This window comes from Mesocricetus auratus, unplaced genomic scaffold (assembly GCF_017639785.1).
Source record: "Mesocricetus auratus isolate SY011 unplaced genomic scaffold, BCM_Maur_2.0 Super-Scaffold_100007, whole genome shotgun sequence".
NCBI classification, from domain to species: Eukaryota; Metazoa; Chordata; class Mammalia; order Rodentia; family Cricetidae; genus Mesocricetus; species Mesocricetus auratus.
This window is the reverse complement of record NW_024429191.1, coordinates 81,101,468-81,118,842: the sequence shown is the minus strand read 5'-3', so window position 1 is coordinate 81,118,842 and position 17,375 is coordinate 81,101,468. Positions and strand designations below refer to the sequence as shown.

General features: G+C 41.8%; 1 protein-coding gene across 1 annotated transcript in view; it reads left to right on the top strand.

Moving 5' to 3' along the window:
• Window positions 1–17,375, top strand: part of LOC101835842 (leucine-rich repeat-containing protein 37A3-like) — a 66,164-nt gene that overhangs the window by 23,495 nt on the left and 25,294 nt on the right. Inside the window, exons 6-7 of the mRNA XM_040748065.1 lie at window positions 10,307–10,378; window positions 12,457–12,531. Of these exons, the coding sequence (XP_040603999.1) occupies window positions 10,307–10,378; window positions 12,457–12,531 (147 nt within the window). The remainder of the gene's footprint in view (window positions 1–10,306; window positions 10,379–12,456; window positions 12,532–17,375) is intronic.

Sequence of the window (17,375 nt, the reverse complement as noted above, 5' to 3'; positions counted from 1 at the left end):
ATGGTGATGCCTCCGGACGTTGCCTTGTTGAACAGGGTTGTTTTGGCTATCCTGGGTCTTTTGTTTTTCCATACAAAATGGATTATTGTTCTTTCAAGGTCTGTAAAGAATTGTGCTGGGATTTTAATGGGGATTGCATTGAATCTGTAGATTGCTTTTGGCAGGATTGCCATTTTTACTACATTGATCCTACCTATCCAAGAGCATGGGCGATCTTTCCATTTTCTGAGGGCTTCTTTAATTTCTTTCTTTAAAGATTCAAAGTTCTTGTGATACAGGTCTTTCACTTGTTTGGTTAGCATTACCCCAAGGTATTTTATGTTGTTTGTGGCAATTATAAAGGGTGATGTTTCTCTGATTTCTTTTTCAGCCCTTTTATCATCTGTATATAGTAGGGCTACTGATTTTCTTGAGTTGGTCTTGTAGCCTGCCACTTTGCTGAAGGTGTTAATCAGCTGTAAGAATTCCCTGGTAGAGTTCTTTGGGTCATTGATGTAAACTACCATATCATCTGCAAACAGTGAAAGTTTGACCTCTTCCTTCCCAATTTGTATCCCCTTGATCCCCCTTTGTTGTCGTATGGCAATGGCTAGAACTTCAAGTACCATGTTGAAAAGGTATGGAGAGAGTGGACAGCCTTGTTTTGTTCCTGATTTTAGAGGAAATGCGTTGAGTTTCTGTCCATTTAGTTTGATGTTGGCTGTTGGTTTACTGTATATAGCTTTTATTATGTTTAAGTGTGTCCCTGTTATCCCAGATCTCTCCAAGACCTTTATCATGAAAGGGGTGTTGGATTTTGTCAAAGGCTTTTTCAGCATCTAGTGAGATGATCATGTGATTTTTGTTTTTCAGCTTGTTTATATGGTGGATTACGTTGATGGATTTTCGTATGTTGAACCATCCCCTGCATCCCTGGGATGAAACCTACTTGATCGTGGTGAATGATTGTTTTGATGTGTTCTTGGATCCAATTTGCCAGTATTTTATTGAGTGTTTTTGCATCAATGTTCATGAGGGATATTGGTCTGAAGTTCTCTTTCTTAGTTGTGTCTTTGTGTGTCTTGGGGATCAAGGTTATTGAAGCCTCATAGAAAGAGTTTGGCAAAGACCCTTCTGCTTCTATTGTGTGGAATACTTTGAGAAGAATTGGTATAAGCTGTTCTTTGAATTTATGGTAGAATTCTGCACTGAAGCTGAAGCCATCTGGCCCTGGGCTTTTTTTTTTTTTTGGTTGGGAGACTTTTGATGACTGCTTCTATTTCCTTAGGTGTTATAGGTCTATTTAAATTGCTTATCTGTTCTTGATTTAATTTTGGCAAGTGATATCTATTCAGGAAGTCATCCATTTCCTTTAAATTTTCGAATTTTGTGGAGTACAGGTTTTCAAAATATGACCTGATGATTCTCTGGATTTCCTCAGTGTCTGTTGTTATGTCCCCCTTTTCATTTCTGATTTTGTTAATTTGCATGTTCACATTCTGCCGATTTGTGAGTTTGGATGAAGGTTTGTCTATCTTGTTGATTTTCTCAAAGAACCATCTCTTTGTTACATTGATTCTTTGTATTGTTTTCCTAGTTTCTGCTTTATTGATTTCAGCCCTCAATTTGATTATTTCCTGGCGTCTACTCCTCCTGAGTGAGTTTGCTTCTTTGTGTTCTAGAGCTTTCAGCTGTGCTGTTAGTTCTCTAGTGTAACTATTCTTCAGTTTCTTCATGTGGGCACTTAGTGCTATGAACTTCCCCCCATAGCACTGCTTTCAAAGTGTCCCATAGGTTTGGGTATGTTGTGTCTTCATTCTCATTGAATTCGAGGAAGTCTTTAATTTCTTTTTTTTTATTTCTTCTTTGACCCAGGAATGGTGCAGTTGAGCATTATTCAATTTCCATGAGTTTGTAGGTTTTCTGCAATTTCTGTTGTTGTTGAATTCTAATTTTAAAGCATGGTGGTCTGATAAGATGCATGGAGTTATTCCAATTTTTTTGTAGCTGCTGAGGTTTGATATGTTGCCACGTATGTGGTCGATTTTTGAGAAGGTTCCATGTGGTGGTGAGAAGAAGGTATATTCTTTTTTATGTGGATGAAATGTTCTATAGATGTCTGTTAATCCCAGTTGGGTCATTACTTCTATTAGACCCTTTGCTTCTTTGTTGAGTTTCTGTCTGGAATTCCTGTCTAGTGGTGAGAGTGGTGTGTTGAAATCTCCCACTATAACTGTGTGGGGCTTTATATGTGATTTAAGTTCTAATAATGTTTCTTTTATGAATGTGGATGCCTTTGTATTTGGGGCATAGATGTTCAGGATAGACACTTCATCTTGGTGGATTTCACCTGTGATGAGTATGTAATGACCTCCTTCATCTCTTTTGATTGATTTTATTTTAAAGTCTAGTTTGTTAGATATTAGGATTGCTACCCCTGCTTGTTTCTTGGGTCCATTTGATTGAAAATTTTTTTCCCAACCTTTAACTCTCAGGTAATGTCTGTCTTTGAGGGTGAGGTGTGTTTCTTGTATGCAGCAGAAGGAAGGGTTCTGTCTTCCAATCCATTCTGCTAGCCTGTGTCTTTTTATGTGTGAGTTAAGGCCATTAATGTTGAGGGATATTAATGACCATTGATTGTTCATCCTTCTTCGATTTGCAATGGTTGTTGTTGGTGGAATTATGTGTGGAATTTCACCCCTTTGTTCTTTTGGCTGTTGGTAGAGAGGGATTCTCTAATTCCTATGTTTTTCTGGTTGTAGTTAGCTTCCTTGGGTTGGAGTTTTCCTTCCAAAACTTTCTGTAGGGCTGGGTTAGTGGATACGTATTGCTTGAATCTAGTTTTGTCATGGAATATCTTGTTTTCTCCATCTATAGTGATTGAGAGCTTTGCCAGGCATAGTAGTCTGGGCTGGCATCCATGGTCTCTTAGTGTTGGTAGAATATCTATCCAGGACCTTCTGGCTTTCAGAGTTTCCATGGAGAAGTCAGGTGTAATTCTGATAGGTCTGCCTTTATATGTTATTTGGCCTTTTTCCTTAGCTGCTCTTAATATTCTTTCTTTATTCTGTATATTTGGGGTATTGATTTTTATGTGGTGAGGGGACATTTTTTGTGGTCCACTCTATTTGATGTTCTGTAAGCTTCTTGTACCTTCATTGGCATGTCTTTCTTAAGGTTGGGAAAGTTTTCTATGATTTTGTTGAATATGTTTTCTGCCCCTTTGAGATGGTTTTCTTCTCCTTCTTCTATACCTATTATTCTTAGGTTTGGTCTTTTCATGGTGTCCCATATTTCCTGGCTGTTTTGGTTAAAGATTTGTTGGACTTAAGGTTTTCTTTGGTTGATGAATCCATTTCTCCTAGTGTATCTTCAACACTTGAGATTCTCTCTTCCATCACTTCTTTTTTTATCATTTTTTATTTTAATTTTAAATAGCTTGTTTTACATGTCAATCCCAGTTCCCTCTCCCTCCCCTCCTCCCGCACTCCCCTTCCCCCCCACCCTCCCACCCTATTGCCAAATCCTTCCACATAGGGGATATCTAGAGTCTGTCATTTTACTCTGGGTAGGGTCCAGGCACTCCCCTAAGAGTCCAGGCTGAGAGAGTATCCCTCTTTGTGCTATAGGCACACGAAGACTGTTTGTATACCAGGGATAGACACTGATCCACAGCTCAGGGCCCCATAGGTTGCCCAGGCCTTCTCGCTGACACTCACATTTGGGGGGTCCAGATCAGTCCCCTGCTGGCCTCCCCACTGTCGGTCTGGGGTCCAAGAGCTCTCCCCTGTTCAGATCAGCTGTCTCTGCTGGTTTTGCCAGCCCATTCTTTGCCAATTTGCTCATCACTTCTCTCTCTCTGTCACTGGGTTCCTTGGGTTCAGTTCAGTGATTAATTGTGCGTTTGCCTCTGCTTCCATCAGTCACAGGATGAAGGCTCCCGGATGGTTATAGACATCAAGTTCGTTATCAGGAATGGGCATTCGAGGTGGTCTCTCCACTATTGCTTAGCTTGCCAATTGGTGTTATCCCTTTAGATCACTCGAGGTCACTCTGGTGCCTGATCTGTATTCGATCCTATGATTCCCTCTTACCTCTATTCTACCCCACCCCCTCAACTTCCTGTTCCCCCATGACCAACTCTCTTCCTCTTCACCCCTCTCTTCTTCCCAGGTCCCACTCCCCCCCACCCCTCGCCGTGTTCCCCATCCATTCAGAGGATCTTGTCTCAATCCTCTTCTCTTGGGTACTATGCATATATGCATATCTTTTAGGTTCTTTCCTGTTTCCCAGACTCTCTATCAGTGGAAGTGCAGACTGGCACTATCCTGATCCATGTCTAAAATCCATATATGAGTGAGTACATACCATGTTTGTCTTTTTGCGGCTGGGTTACCTCACTCAGAATGGTTTCTTACAGTGCTATCCATTTACCTGTGAATTTCAAGATTCCAATGTTTTTTTCTGCTGAGTAGTACTCCATTGTGTAAATGTACCACATTTTCTCTATCCACTCTTCAGTTGAGGGGCATCTAGGTTGCTTCCAGGTTCTGGCTATTACAAATAATGCTGCTATGAACATAGGGGAGCAGATGCCCTTGTTGTATGAATTTGCCTCTTTTGGATATATGCCTAAGAGTGGAATTGCTGGGTCTTGTGGTAGATTGATTCCCATTTTCCTGAGGAATCTCCATACTGCTTTCCAAAGTGGCTGTATGAGTTGGCACTCCCACCAGCAGTGTTCCCCTCTTTCCATATCCTCTCCAGCATAAATTGTCTTCGGTGTTTTTGATTTTAGCCATTCTGACAGGAGTAAGACGGTATCTCAAAGTTGTTTTGATTTGCATTTCCCTGATGGCTAAGGATGTTGAGCACTTTCTTAAGTGTTTCTTGGCCATTTTAGCCTCTTCTATTGAGAATTCTCTGTTTAGTTCTGTACCCCACCTTTTAATTGGATCCTTTGGTGTTTTGGAGACTTGCTTCTTGAGTTCTTTGTAAATTTTGGAGATTAGCCCTCTGTCAGATGTAGGGTTAGTGAATATCTTTTCTCATTCTGTGGCCTGCCTTTTTGTCTTTTTGACTGTGTTCTTTGCCTTACAGAAGCTTTTTAGTTTCAGAAGGTCCCATTTGTTAATTGTCGACCTCAGTGCCTGTGCCACTGGTGTTATGTTTAGGAAGTGGTCTCCTGTACCAACTCGTTGAAGAGTATCTCCCACTTTCTCTTCTAAAAGTTTCAGTGTGGCTGGATTTATGTTGAGATCTTTGATCCATTTGGACTTAAGTTTTGTACAAGGCGATAAACATGGATCTATCTGCAGTCTTCTGCATACCAGTACCCAGTTATGCCAGCACCATTTGTTGAAGATGCTTTCTTTTTTCCATTGTACAGTTTTAGCTTCTTTGTCAAAAATCAAGTGTTCATAGGTGTGTGGGTTAAAATTAGGGCTTTCGATTCGGTTCCATTGGTCTACCTGCCTATTTTTGTGCCAATACCAAGCTGTTTTCAGGACTACAGCTCTATAATAGAGCTTGAAGTCAGGTATGGTGATGCCTCCTGAAGTTCCTTTATTGTATAGGGATGTTTTGGCTATCCTGGGCCTTTTGTTTTTCCATATAAAGTTGATTAATGTTCTTTCCAGGTCCTTGAAGAATTGTGATGGAATTTTGATAGGGATTGCATTGAATCTGTAGACTGCTTTTGGCAAGATTGCCATTTTTATTATGTTGATCCTACCAATCCAAGAGCATGGGAGATCTTTCCATTTTCTGGTATCTTCTTTGATTTCTTTCTTTAAAGACACAAAGTTCTTGATATACAGGTCTTTAACTTCCTTGGTTAACATTATCCCCAGATATTTGATGCTGTTTTTGGCTATTGTAAAGGGTGATGTTTCTCTCTCAGTCACTTCATCATCTGTATATAATAGGGCCACTGATGTTTTTGAGTTTACCTTGTATCCTGCCACATTGCTTAAGGTATTTATCAGCTCTAGGAGTAACCTTGCGGAGTTTTTTGGGTCACTTATGTAAACTATCATATCAAGGTAATTGTAGCCTCGTAGAAAGAGTTTGGCAGTGAGCCTCCTGCTTCTATTGTGTGGAATACTTTGAGGAGTATTGGAATTAGCTCTTCTTTGAATTTCTGGTGGAATTCTGCACTGAAGCCATCTGGGCCTGGGCTTTTTTTGTTTGGGAGACTTTTGATGACTGCTTCTATTTCATTAGGGGTTATAGGTCTGTTTAGATTGTTTATCTGTTCTTGATTTAGTTTTGGCAAGTGATATCTATCCAGGAAATTGTCCATTTCCTTTAAATTTTCAAATTTTGTGGAGTACAGATTTTCAAAGTATGCCCTGATGATTCTCTGGATTTCCTCAGAGTCTGTTGTTATGTCCCCTTTTTTTGGTTTGTTTTTTCTTCCATTTCTTGCATTTTTGGTTTGTTTTTTCTTCCATTTCTTTGAGGGATTTTCCTATATCCTCTTTTAGGGCCTCTATCATTTTCATGAAAGTGGTTTTAAGGTCATTCTCTTCTGCTTCGTTTGCATTGGAATGTTGGAGCCTTGCTGGTGTGGAGTCTCTAGAATCTGGCGGTGTCATATTTGTTTTTTTTCTGTTGCTGAGTGTGTTTTTGTATTGTCTCTTTCCCATCTCTTCTTCTAGTGGGTGCAGAAAGAGTCCCTTACTGGTCTGATGGTTAGGGGACCAGAGTTCCCTTTTGGTGGGTGCTAGCAAGTCCAATAATCTGGTGGTTCTTCTATTCCTTGTCTTCGTTCTGGTCCCGTGGGTGGAGAAGAAGAACAGGAATCTGGGGCGCTTAGCCTCCCACCTGGTCCCCTGGACCCTTTGCTGGATCCTGTTGTACCTGATCCTGCAGCCAGAACAGCTGCTTCCCTGGTCTCCCTGGCTCCTCTGGTTTCCTGGTCTCGTTGGTGGGAGAGAAGACCCGGAGTCTGGGGTGCTTGGCTCCTGCCGGGATTGGAAGCTCTGTGCAGTTCCCAGGCGATCCCCAGGCACTGGAACACAGGCCCATAAGCAGGGCCTGTTGTACCTGATGCCGCCGCTGGAATAGCTGCTTCCCTGGACTCCCAACTGTTAGTTTTTCTTGACTTTCTTTAAAGAATTTATTCATTTCTTCCTATTTTTGTTTGTGTTTTCCTGTATTTCATTAAGGGAGCTCCATCATCTTCATAAAGTTGATTTTAAGGTCATTTTCTTGTGCTTCAGCTGTGTTGGGATATTCAGGGCTAGTTGTATAGTAGGATAGCTGTGCTCTAGTGGTGACATGATGCTAACTGTTGTGGGTTATATTCTTACACTGGTGTCTAGGCATCTAGGTTTAGGGTGATTATATGTCTAGGTGATGATTCCTGTGTTTGTCTTTGTTAGATGGGTGTTTTGTTCTTTGGTTTCTGTTTCCTCTCGGGTCTTTTGGCTGAGATGGCCTGTGGTTGAGAAAAGGGTCTCCACCCTAATTGGAGGCTGGACTTCCGATGGCCAGCATGGCCTCTGGTTGAACAGGGGGTTTCCACCCGAGTTGGAGGCTGGAGGTCCTCTGGTCCAGCAGGGGATCCTCCAAAGCAGGAGTTGTGGTGGTAGGCTTGACTTCTGGTGGAACAGAGGTCTTCTGCTCGAGTTGGAGCACAAGCTGCTTGCATCTTTCCAAAAGCAAGTTGACAAGGGAGAGAACAGGAATTCTGTGATACATAGCACACAGTTCCTATAGTGTTTTTAAGTTGAAATTCTGTCTTCCCTGCATTACAAAAGTTATACAAAGGTCCCAACTGAGGTGGGTTTGTGTAGGGATGAATGGAGCCTAAACCCAAAGACTTCTCATTGCATAAACCCTGCCTAAGTCCTGCTTGGAGCTTTAGCAGCTTCTATATTAATAAACTTCCCATGTTATTATTAGAGGCCTTTCCCAAGACGGTCAGGCCTCTCAAGATTCACATTCACCCCTGCTTCCAGATACCTACTTGGATACAGCTTCCATGTTAGTGACAAACACTGACAAAACATGTCAGGGTCAGATGCTCTTGAATCTGAAATCCAGGTCAAAGACACACCAAAAACTCATTAGTTAAGTACCATTGTTTTATTGAAAGTAGGAATCATGCCTCTTTCATATGAAAAATGTTACAAAAACCAATAGTGTATGACAGTTTGCATGTTAAGTGCACCTGTTACTATAGTTTTTCTTGTCCTGCGAGGTTCCACCTCCGTTCAGCACCAAATACACACACCAATGCTATATTAGTTATACAGCTGTTGGCTTGTGGCTAGGAAGTCTTATTGGCTAGCTCTGTCTTAATTATTAACCCATAACTACTAATTTCTCTGTGTAGCCCTAGCAATCCTGGAACTGTCTTTGTAGATCAGGCTGACCTCAAATCAGAGATTTACCTGCCTCTGCCTCAGAGTGCTGGGATTAAAGGCACAGTGTGCCATCGCCGCCCAGCTTGTGTATCTTATCTCAAAGTTGGTCTCTAATTTCAGGAGGATTCTTTGGACAGAGCTCTGTTTCCCTCTGGAAGCACTAGGGCTCCTGGTCACACAACTACTGGACATATGAAGTCACTACTGCTGAGCACCTCTTCTGGGCATCCCTTTCTTAGATGCCTCTCACATTTTCTTTCTCATTGATTGAAGGGAGGAAAATGCTACTAAGTCACTCATAGCCTGAGGGGGCCTTACTCAATCACTTAGAAAGTTACAGAAAAAAATGTGAGTCTCGCTGACTCTAGCAGTCTTACTTCTCCCTGTTCTTCATCAGCAGGCAATCTCCCTTAAGGTAACTCTCAGCACTGTAGTTAAGATGCAGGCTCACCATTTTTTATTTCTTGGAATCTACTGGTGTAACACATGATTCCTACACTGAAGAGCTTTACACAGGGAGGCATGCTCTCAGGCTCATGGACCTTGCAGATGAAGAGAAGAAAGGATTTCTCCTCTCCTCACACACTTCATGCTTGTTGGAGCAGGGTCTCGGTCATCTGCTTATTTCTCTGGCCATCTTCTAAGGAACCCATTTCCTGCCTGCCTTTGGGATTCTGGTGTGGGTGCTTTTGGAGGCAGCATTAGCTTCCCCTTCTACCTGTGCAGAACTGCAAGATCAGCCGGGGGTGAAGTTCCTCGGGTATTCTTGGGTTGTTTCCCACCTAGGCTCGAGCATGCACACGTGTGCATGACTGTTGCCCAGCAGATCTCTTGGGGTCTTTGTTTCCCAAGCTCACTCTGAGCATCTCACAGCTCCTGTGGACATCGTATTCCTCCGCTCTCCTGTCAGTCTCACCGCACAGGCACTTTGTTGTCCCACTGTCCTCAGCTACAACACTTGCCTGCAGTTGTTTTCCAAAACCATCTTCTGGGGAAGTTTCTAGAACCAGAGAACGCTCAGTCAGGTCAAAAACAGAGAAGTCTAGTCTCAACTAGGGGCCACTGTTACACAAGTTCTAATTGGTCTTAATAATAAAAACCTGGAGTCAGATATGGGGGTAAATGCTGAAAGATCGGAGAGACAAAGGAGCAAGCCACAGCCATACCTTACCTCGCCAACATTCCAGCTGAAAAGAGAGCAAGCTCCTGTCTGCTCTCACCGTACATCCTTCTCTCTGCCCAGCCATCTCACATCCTGTCTGTCTGTACAGACCTCCACCCCCATGGTTAACCAGTGGCTAGCTCCACCCTCTGATCTTCAGGCAAGCTTTATTTGTTAGAGTACAAACAAGATATCACCACAGGCCACCAATTTCCTGGGGTTGAGGTTTTGCAGGAGCAGCAGCTCCATTCTGCAACCTATAGTGTGGGGCTTTGGGTTGATTTTTAAGGTTACCATGAAGCTAAGATAAGAAATGTTATAGAGTAAATTAAAACAACACAAATCTTAGTGTTCTTATAGAAATCGAGTTGGTTTTCTTAAATAAACTATTCTGGAATGTAGCAAGCCTTTGGTTAAATTTCCACAGTTTGATAATTCATTGTTTTATGGAGGGATGAACTCTGATGTCTTCACTCAACCATTTTCATTGACATCAATATGTTAAAATGGTCTTTAATCTCTCATCTCAATGACAATAGACTAGTTAAATGTTAATCATGGACATGACATGTATGTCACTTGGAGAAGTCAGTGTTTTCCTTCCATCACTTAAATCCTGTGGATTGAACCTAAATTGTCAGGCTTGGTGGCAAGTGTCTTTACCTGATAAGCCATCTTGTTGGCCCACAGAGCAATTTTTAAAAAGTTCCATGCCAAGGAAATTAATCTTCATAAGTAGACTTATGAATATTGATGATGCTGGTAATTTCAATTACATTGTATTTTTCAGAATTCTAAGCCGTAATCCTCTCACAATTGTTGAAGATCCCTACTTTTTTAAGTTGCCAGCATTAAAATATCTGTAAGTATTGTGATAATGGTATGGTTTGTGAGATGATTCCTATTCCACTAAAAAATATTTTAATCATTTCTTATTAGTTCTTTTATGTCATATTACCCTGTGTTTTGATCATATCCTTCCAGCTCTTCCCAAATACACACCCCTTCCCTACCCACCCAACTTTGTGTTCTTATACTTTTGTTTGTGGCTTTCCAATGGAGCATGGTCTGGGGCCACACTCTTAAAAGCAGGCTTTTCCTTTTTCAGTTGCTATCAGTTGTCGATAACCCCTTAGCTAATGGCATCATTCCAGGCCCACTGCCCTCTTTTTGTCTGGCTTGTGTTTATGCAGGTCTCATACATACATGCTGTCACCAATTCATATATACAAGAGCCCTGATGTGTTTGGAAAGCACTGTTGCCTTGTGGTCATTCTCTTCCACAAGGATGCCTGAGCCTTGAGAGAGAAGTGTGATGTAGAATGTCCCAGTTAGGGCTGAGTATCCTGCAGTCTCTTATTTTCTAACCTTGATTTCTATGGTCTCTGTGTTGATTGCTGTGTGTTCCAGAAATGTTACCCTATAGATTCAAAGAGAAGTTGTTAGACTTGCATTTAGTACTATGTCCTTTAGCAGAGTGATAATAGTCGGTTCTCCCCTAGGGCCTATGACCTGTCTAGTCACAGATTCATGCTCCAATAATGTGCCAGGTATGGGTTTCTGCTTGTGGAGAAGACCTTACATCAGGAAATGGTTGGTTATTCTTAAGGTGTTTGTGTATTCCTTGCTCAGTCAGTTGTTATTTTAGCTTGCAGAATTCATGGGTAAGTAAGATTGATGATTAATTTTCTCCTTGGGTATTGTGTATAGCACCTTCCAACACTATTAAAGCTAGCCAGTAAATATGAAACCTCCAGTTGAGTACTCAAGTATGTGGTATCTTCCACAGTAAGGTATTACCATCAAGTTATGGAAGATAATGAAGAGCATTAGCAAAAACCTATTATAGTTGGAGATCTAGGGGACCCATTCCCTCTAATGGGCTTTTTATTTGTTAGGTTGTGGAATCTCATAAGGAAATTGTTTACCTATTATGGGGCTATTCCACTTAAACTGTGTGTGTGTGTGTGTGTGTGTGTGTGTGTGTGTGTGTGTGTGTGTGTGTGTGTGTGTGTAAAATCTTCTATAGTAGTAGGTTTCCATACAGGGTATTCCCTGTATTCTGTCCTCTACCCTGTCTATCAAAGAGTAGTCTGCCTTAAGGATAAAAAAGTCAGTTTTATTTTTAACTTAATTATTTTAAAATGCTTTTAAAGGGCTGGAAAGGTGGCTCAGCAGTTAAGAAGTGTGTGTGCTACTCTTGCAGAGAACCTGAGTTTGATTCCTAGCACCTAAGTTGGCTGATCATAATTGACTTTGTTTCCAACTCTGGAAGAATCTGATGCTTCTGGACTTCATAGACACCTATACTCACTTACAGATTCCCACACACAGACCCACATACATACATACAATTTAAATAAAAAGAATCCTTTCAAATGTTATTAACAAAGAAAATGGTGAAGAAAGGTTAAATAATGGGCAAGACATTTGGCCTGGGGAAAGACCAGTATTGAGGATCAGGAAGAGATATGTAATATGGATGAAGCTTGTCTCTGCATTTGATGCCTTTAGCTGCTCTATTGTGAGGACTAGCATTTTAACCCTAACACCCATGTGGGTAGCTCACAACACACTCTAACTTCAACCCCAAGAGATCCAATCCCTTCTGGTTTCCATGGCACCCACGCACCATTAATGTGTATCTATTTAGACACACAGATATATACACATACAAAATCACCCAAGATAGATGAATATATCATTATCTTAGAAAGCAAAGAAGCATAAGAACAGAAAATATGAAGTAGTAGTTATGTGGCAAATGCAATATGAAAATGAGAAGTACGAAGATGGTTTCTATTCTAGTAAACTCTGTAGAAGTTTCTTCTCTGATGGATTTACTTATTCCTGGAACAGATAGTTGTGTAGGAAAGACAGAGTTTAAGCCACCACTCGTGATGAAAATGGGTCCTCATGAAATCTGGCTTTCTCCTTCAGAGACCTGGGAACAACACAAGTACAACTGACAACGCTTGAGAACATCCTCACGATGACTCTGGACCTGGAGCTTCTGTAAGGTTTATTTTCTTAGAATAATTTCACCTAGCTCTTTATGAAGTTTGTTTTATTCTAGTTTTTGTTTTATGAATTTCTTGTGAGGATTATTGAGATACAGTTTTTATGCAATGATGTTCAAGTGCAGAGTATGATGAGTTTGCATAGTTAGCTAACCATTACTAGAGCTAAGGTAACCATGCAAGCTCTGTCACCCTCAAAAGGCCCATCATGGATGGTGAGATGGCTCAGTTCATGACACTATGAAAGCCTGGTGACATGAATTTAATTCCTAGAAACTACATTAAAGTGGAAGGAGAGAGCCAGCTCAACAAAGATGTCCTCTTACCTCCACATGAGTGCTGAAACACACACATACACACATATACTAGTAAAAGTTCAAAGGCCACTCATGTGCCTTTTCCATTATTTACTCCTCTCACGCTTTAACCCATTACTATTCTTATTTCTGAGCCTATAGTTTTCCTTCCACAGAACATCTCATAAATGACACCCCATAGTGTGTGGCCGTTTGGATCTGTCTTCTCTCACTGAGTGTGGTCTTTAGTATATATCCTCACCAGTGTATGGCAATTGCTCCATTTGCCTGGTCTTTATTTTTCATTTTTTAAAGCATTTATCTGGATTGGGGGTGTAGCTCTGTTGGTAGAATGTTTGTCTAGCATGCATGATGCCCTTGGTCTATATACACCAAGCATGGTGGTGACTACCTGTCCTCCCCAGCACTCACAAAGTGGAAGCAGGAGAATAAAAAAAATTAAGGTATCTTTGGATACTTAGGGAGTTCCTGGCTAGCCTGGGATACATGTAAGATGGTCAACAACAAAAAAGCTGCCTTCCTACTATCTGATACCTAGTAATGTTTGTGTCCTTGTAATCTAATTTGAATTTATTTAATAACGGGTGCTATGGAAGTGTCTAGTTATATGCAGATATGTTTTAGTGGTGTGTATTTAAACCTATGTCCATATCGGAATTGGATGTTTTTGTTCTTGTTGAGCTTTGATTTTAGTCTAAGTCTTTTGAGACAGGGTCTCTTCAATAGAGCCTAGGTTGCCCTTGAACTTGTTGCTATTCCCCTGCCTTTGCCTCCTGTCTTTTCTGCTTTACAGGCTCTTGCCACCATACCCAGTTTCTTACTAAGAATCTCTTTTTCTATATTTATGTTGTGTACATGTATTTTTGTGTGTGAATGTGTGTGGTGAGTACATGCTATGGTACACATGTGAAGATCTAAGGACAACTTCCAAAAGTCTCCTTCCACCATATGTGTTCTGAGTTTTGCAAATGCCCATACCCACTGAGCCACCTTGCTGAGTTAAGTTTTCTTTTCTGTACTCTGCATATAAGTCCTTTCTCCCAGATATGTGTTTAGTGTCTTCTCTCTGGTTGTGGCTTGTGTCTTCACTAATAAAGTATCTTCTGAAGAGCACCTGTTTTTAAATTTTTATGTATGAGGCACTCTAGCAATGTTTCTTCTATAGTGTGTGCTTTTTTTGGTGACTTACATGATAAATCTTTTTGTGAGTTACCCACTGTTGGAACTGCAGCACAGGTGGGTAAGAATGTCACAGCAGTAATAGTCTGGATGGTACCAGCTTGGAAGTATTGCAGAGGGGGACCAAATAGTTGGGGTTTGCTGTGGCAGCAATTGTTGCCCCTCCCCCTTTTCAGGATGCCCTGGCCAATGCTATCCCCTGGCCCTCCCTGCGAAGGACCAGGCCATGGCTATCAGTCTGGCATGATTTCTGCCTGCCACATTTTCCTCTTGGGTAAGGTGGCGCAGGTCCCTCCATGGTTCTCTGGTTCTAGGGAGAAAAACTCAGGAGGCAGGTGACAGCTTTGCAATGAGGTGTCTGAAGATTCACTAAAAGCTGCTCAAGATTCAAGTAACAGACAAGCTCATGATCAGGTGATACACAGTGCATGTGTTCTCCAGCCTGACAGGAACCATGTGGCAACTTCTTCAATACTCCTTCCACACGCCTGGAGACTCTCCCCAGAAGAATAACTGCTACAAAGCAGCTTCAGGTGAAATGTGCTCACAGAGAAATCCAGGTTTCCTGAGGAAGATGACAAGAACCTGGAGCGTAAATGTCAGCACTGTAGCAGCCACTATGTGACAAGAGACAAGACTTCATCATGATGATGCCACAGATGCAGGCGATGAGCAGCACGGTGAACACGAAGAGGAGCACACTGCAGGCAGAGAAGGCAGTAGCAGGAGCAGAAAAAGAAGTATCTCCAGAAGAGCCCCAGTGCATCCCAAAGGACTCATGGCATTCCCACTCTCCACCTCTAAAGATACAAACAATGAGTCAGTGTAGGAATACGGTGACCCAACTTGAAACACCAGTGGCTGTTTATATTAAAGTGGCATTTTAGACTTTAAACACCCTGTCTTTTTTGTTAAAGCTGTACTTTGAACCCACAACTATTTTACCAGTCCTTTCGTAACAAAAACATGTATGCTGAAGTCAGAGCCAAGACAATGACTGACCCCTTTTCCTTTGGATGTTCTGAAATCATGTACTATCACAGGTATATAACTGACTGGACAAAAGAAAAGGAACAAAATGTTGTAATAAAATGATTAAGAAAACAGTGTAAAGGGAGAGGGGTGACTTTACTTAGTCACTAATAAAGTACCCATGAATCCTTTCTTCACTTCTTTGATCCACTGAAAGCATATGGAAGCAGAGAATACTGGGCAGAGACTCTCATCCTGTCAGCCTCTGGCTCTGGAATTAGACCCTTTTGTAAGCAGAGAACAGTAGAGTAATACCACACTGTCCTTACAATGTGTCTTTACAGTCCTTTGGAGTGTGTGTGTGTGTGTGTGTGTGTGTGTGTGTGTGTGTGTGTCAGAGAGAGACAGAGAAAGAGAGAGAGACAGGCAGAGAGAGAGTGAGAGAGAGAGAGAGGAGAGAGAGAGAGAGGAGAGAGAGAGAGAGAGAGAGAGAGGAGAGAGAGAGAGAGAGAGAGAGGAGAGAGAGGAGAGGAGAGAGAGTTTTCTAGGGGTTGAATGGGTTGTAGTACACACACTCCAAGGTCAAAGGTGTAGTGATTCATGCTTGTGTTTATTTATTCATTCAAGTCTAGAGAACTTTGAACTGTCTTCATCCTTGTCACTAATGAAACTGTGTGGGTGACCTGAACAGGATGTGACAGCTAGTAGAGCAAGGCCTGCATAGAGTAAACCCTATTGTTTTTTCCTATCACCTGTGCAGGGCAGGAGCCTGTTCTGTGAGCTGGAGACCATGTGTTGCTGTTGGAGAATGTATGGCTAAACACAGAGGGCCAAAATCTCCCCCCTTTTCCCGAGAATACTGGTCAGAAGAATGGAACTTTCTAGCTTCCTGTGTACAAGCCAAGTCTCAGATATCCCCTCCATTCTTTTTGAAGCCCTAGGCTTGATGACCAGTGGTGGTTAGCATGAGGGGTGGACCATGGTCTCTGATCACTGGGGATGACTGTGTTTATACTGTGTACTCACCCTACCCGTGCTGAACATGGTGGCTTCAGTTTATTCAGAATAATATATACTACTTAAGTTGTAAAACATGGATTAAAAATGGCCTGTTACATAATCTTCACAAAAGATTTCTCCTGTGCTTTCTTTCAGAAATTAGGTACTTAGATTTATGTTTAGTAAAATTTTGTGTATAGTGTGAAGTCTTTCTAGCAGTTTTAGAAAAAACATATATTTCTATAAGGCCATATGCTATTTTTGTTGTTTTGTTTTACTTTGTTGTTGTTTGGGGATTTTTTGTTTTGTTTTGGGTTTGTTTTTGTTTTTTTTTTTTTTTTGTTTTGTTTTTTTTGGTTTTACGAGACAGGGTTTCTCTGTTTTGGAGGCTGTTGGTCCAGCCTGGCCTCGAACTCACAGAGATCCGCCTGCCTCTGCCTCCCGAGTGCTGGGATTAAAGGCGTGCGCCACCAACGCCCGGCTGTTTTGTTTTAAGATAGGGTTTCATCCAGGCGTTGGTGGTATATGCTTTTAATCCCAGCACCTAGGAAACAGAGGCAGGCAAATCTCTGTGAGTTTGAGACCAGCCTGGTCTACAAGAGCTAGTTCCAAGACAGCCTCCAAAGCCACAGAGAAACCCTGTCTGGAAAAACAAAACAGAACAAAAGACAGGGTTTCTCTGTGGCTGTCCTGGCACTCAGGGGCTGGCCTTGAACTCACAGAGGTCCAGCTGCCTCTGCCTCCCAAGTTCTGGGATTAAAGGCTTGTGTTACTGCTTGGCTATTTAGTTCTTTTTTTTTATCATTTTTTATTTTAATTTTAAATAGCTTGTTTTACATGTCAATCCCAGTTCCCTCTCCCTCCCCTCTTCCCGCACTCCCCTTCCCCCTCCCTCCCACCCTATTGCCAAATCCTTCCACATAGGGGATATCTAGAGTCTGTCATTTTACTCTTGGTAGGCTATTTAGTTCTTTCAACTTGACAGAAAACGCAGTATACCTCTGAGGAGGGAAACTCAATTGAGGAATTGTCTCCAGCAGTTTGGCCCGTGGGCATGTCTCAAGGACATTTGTAGTTGATGTAGCAGGATCCATTCTACTGTGGGTGGTGCCATCCTTAGGCAGATGAACCTGGGCTGTCTAAGAATAGTAATTGAACAAGCTTTCTTCCATGGGTTCTGCTTCAGTTTCTGCCTCCAGGTTCATCCCTTGGCTTCCCTTAATGATGGATTGTAACCTGTAAGTCAAATAAACCCTTCCTCCGATTTGGTTGTCAGTGTTTATCACAGCACTAGAGAAGCAAACTAGAACAGCATCTGGCAGTTTGTCTGGCATTTTTCTGCAGTATGGTGGATACTTCTGTCTCTTTCTCC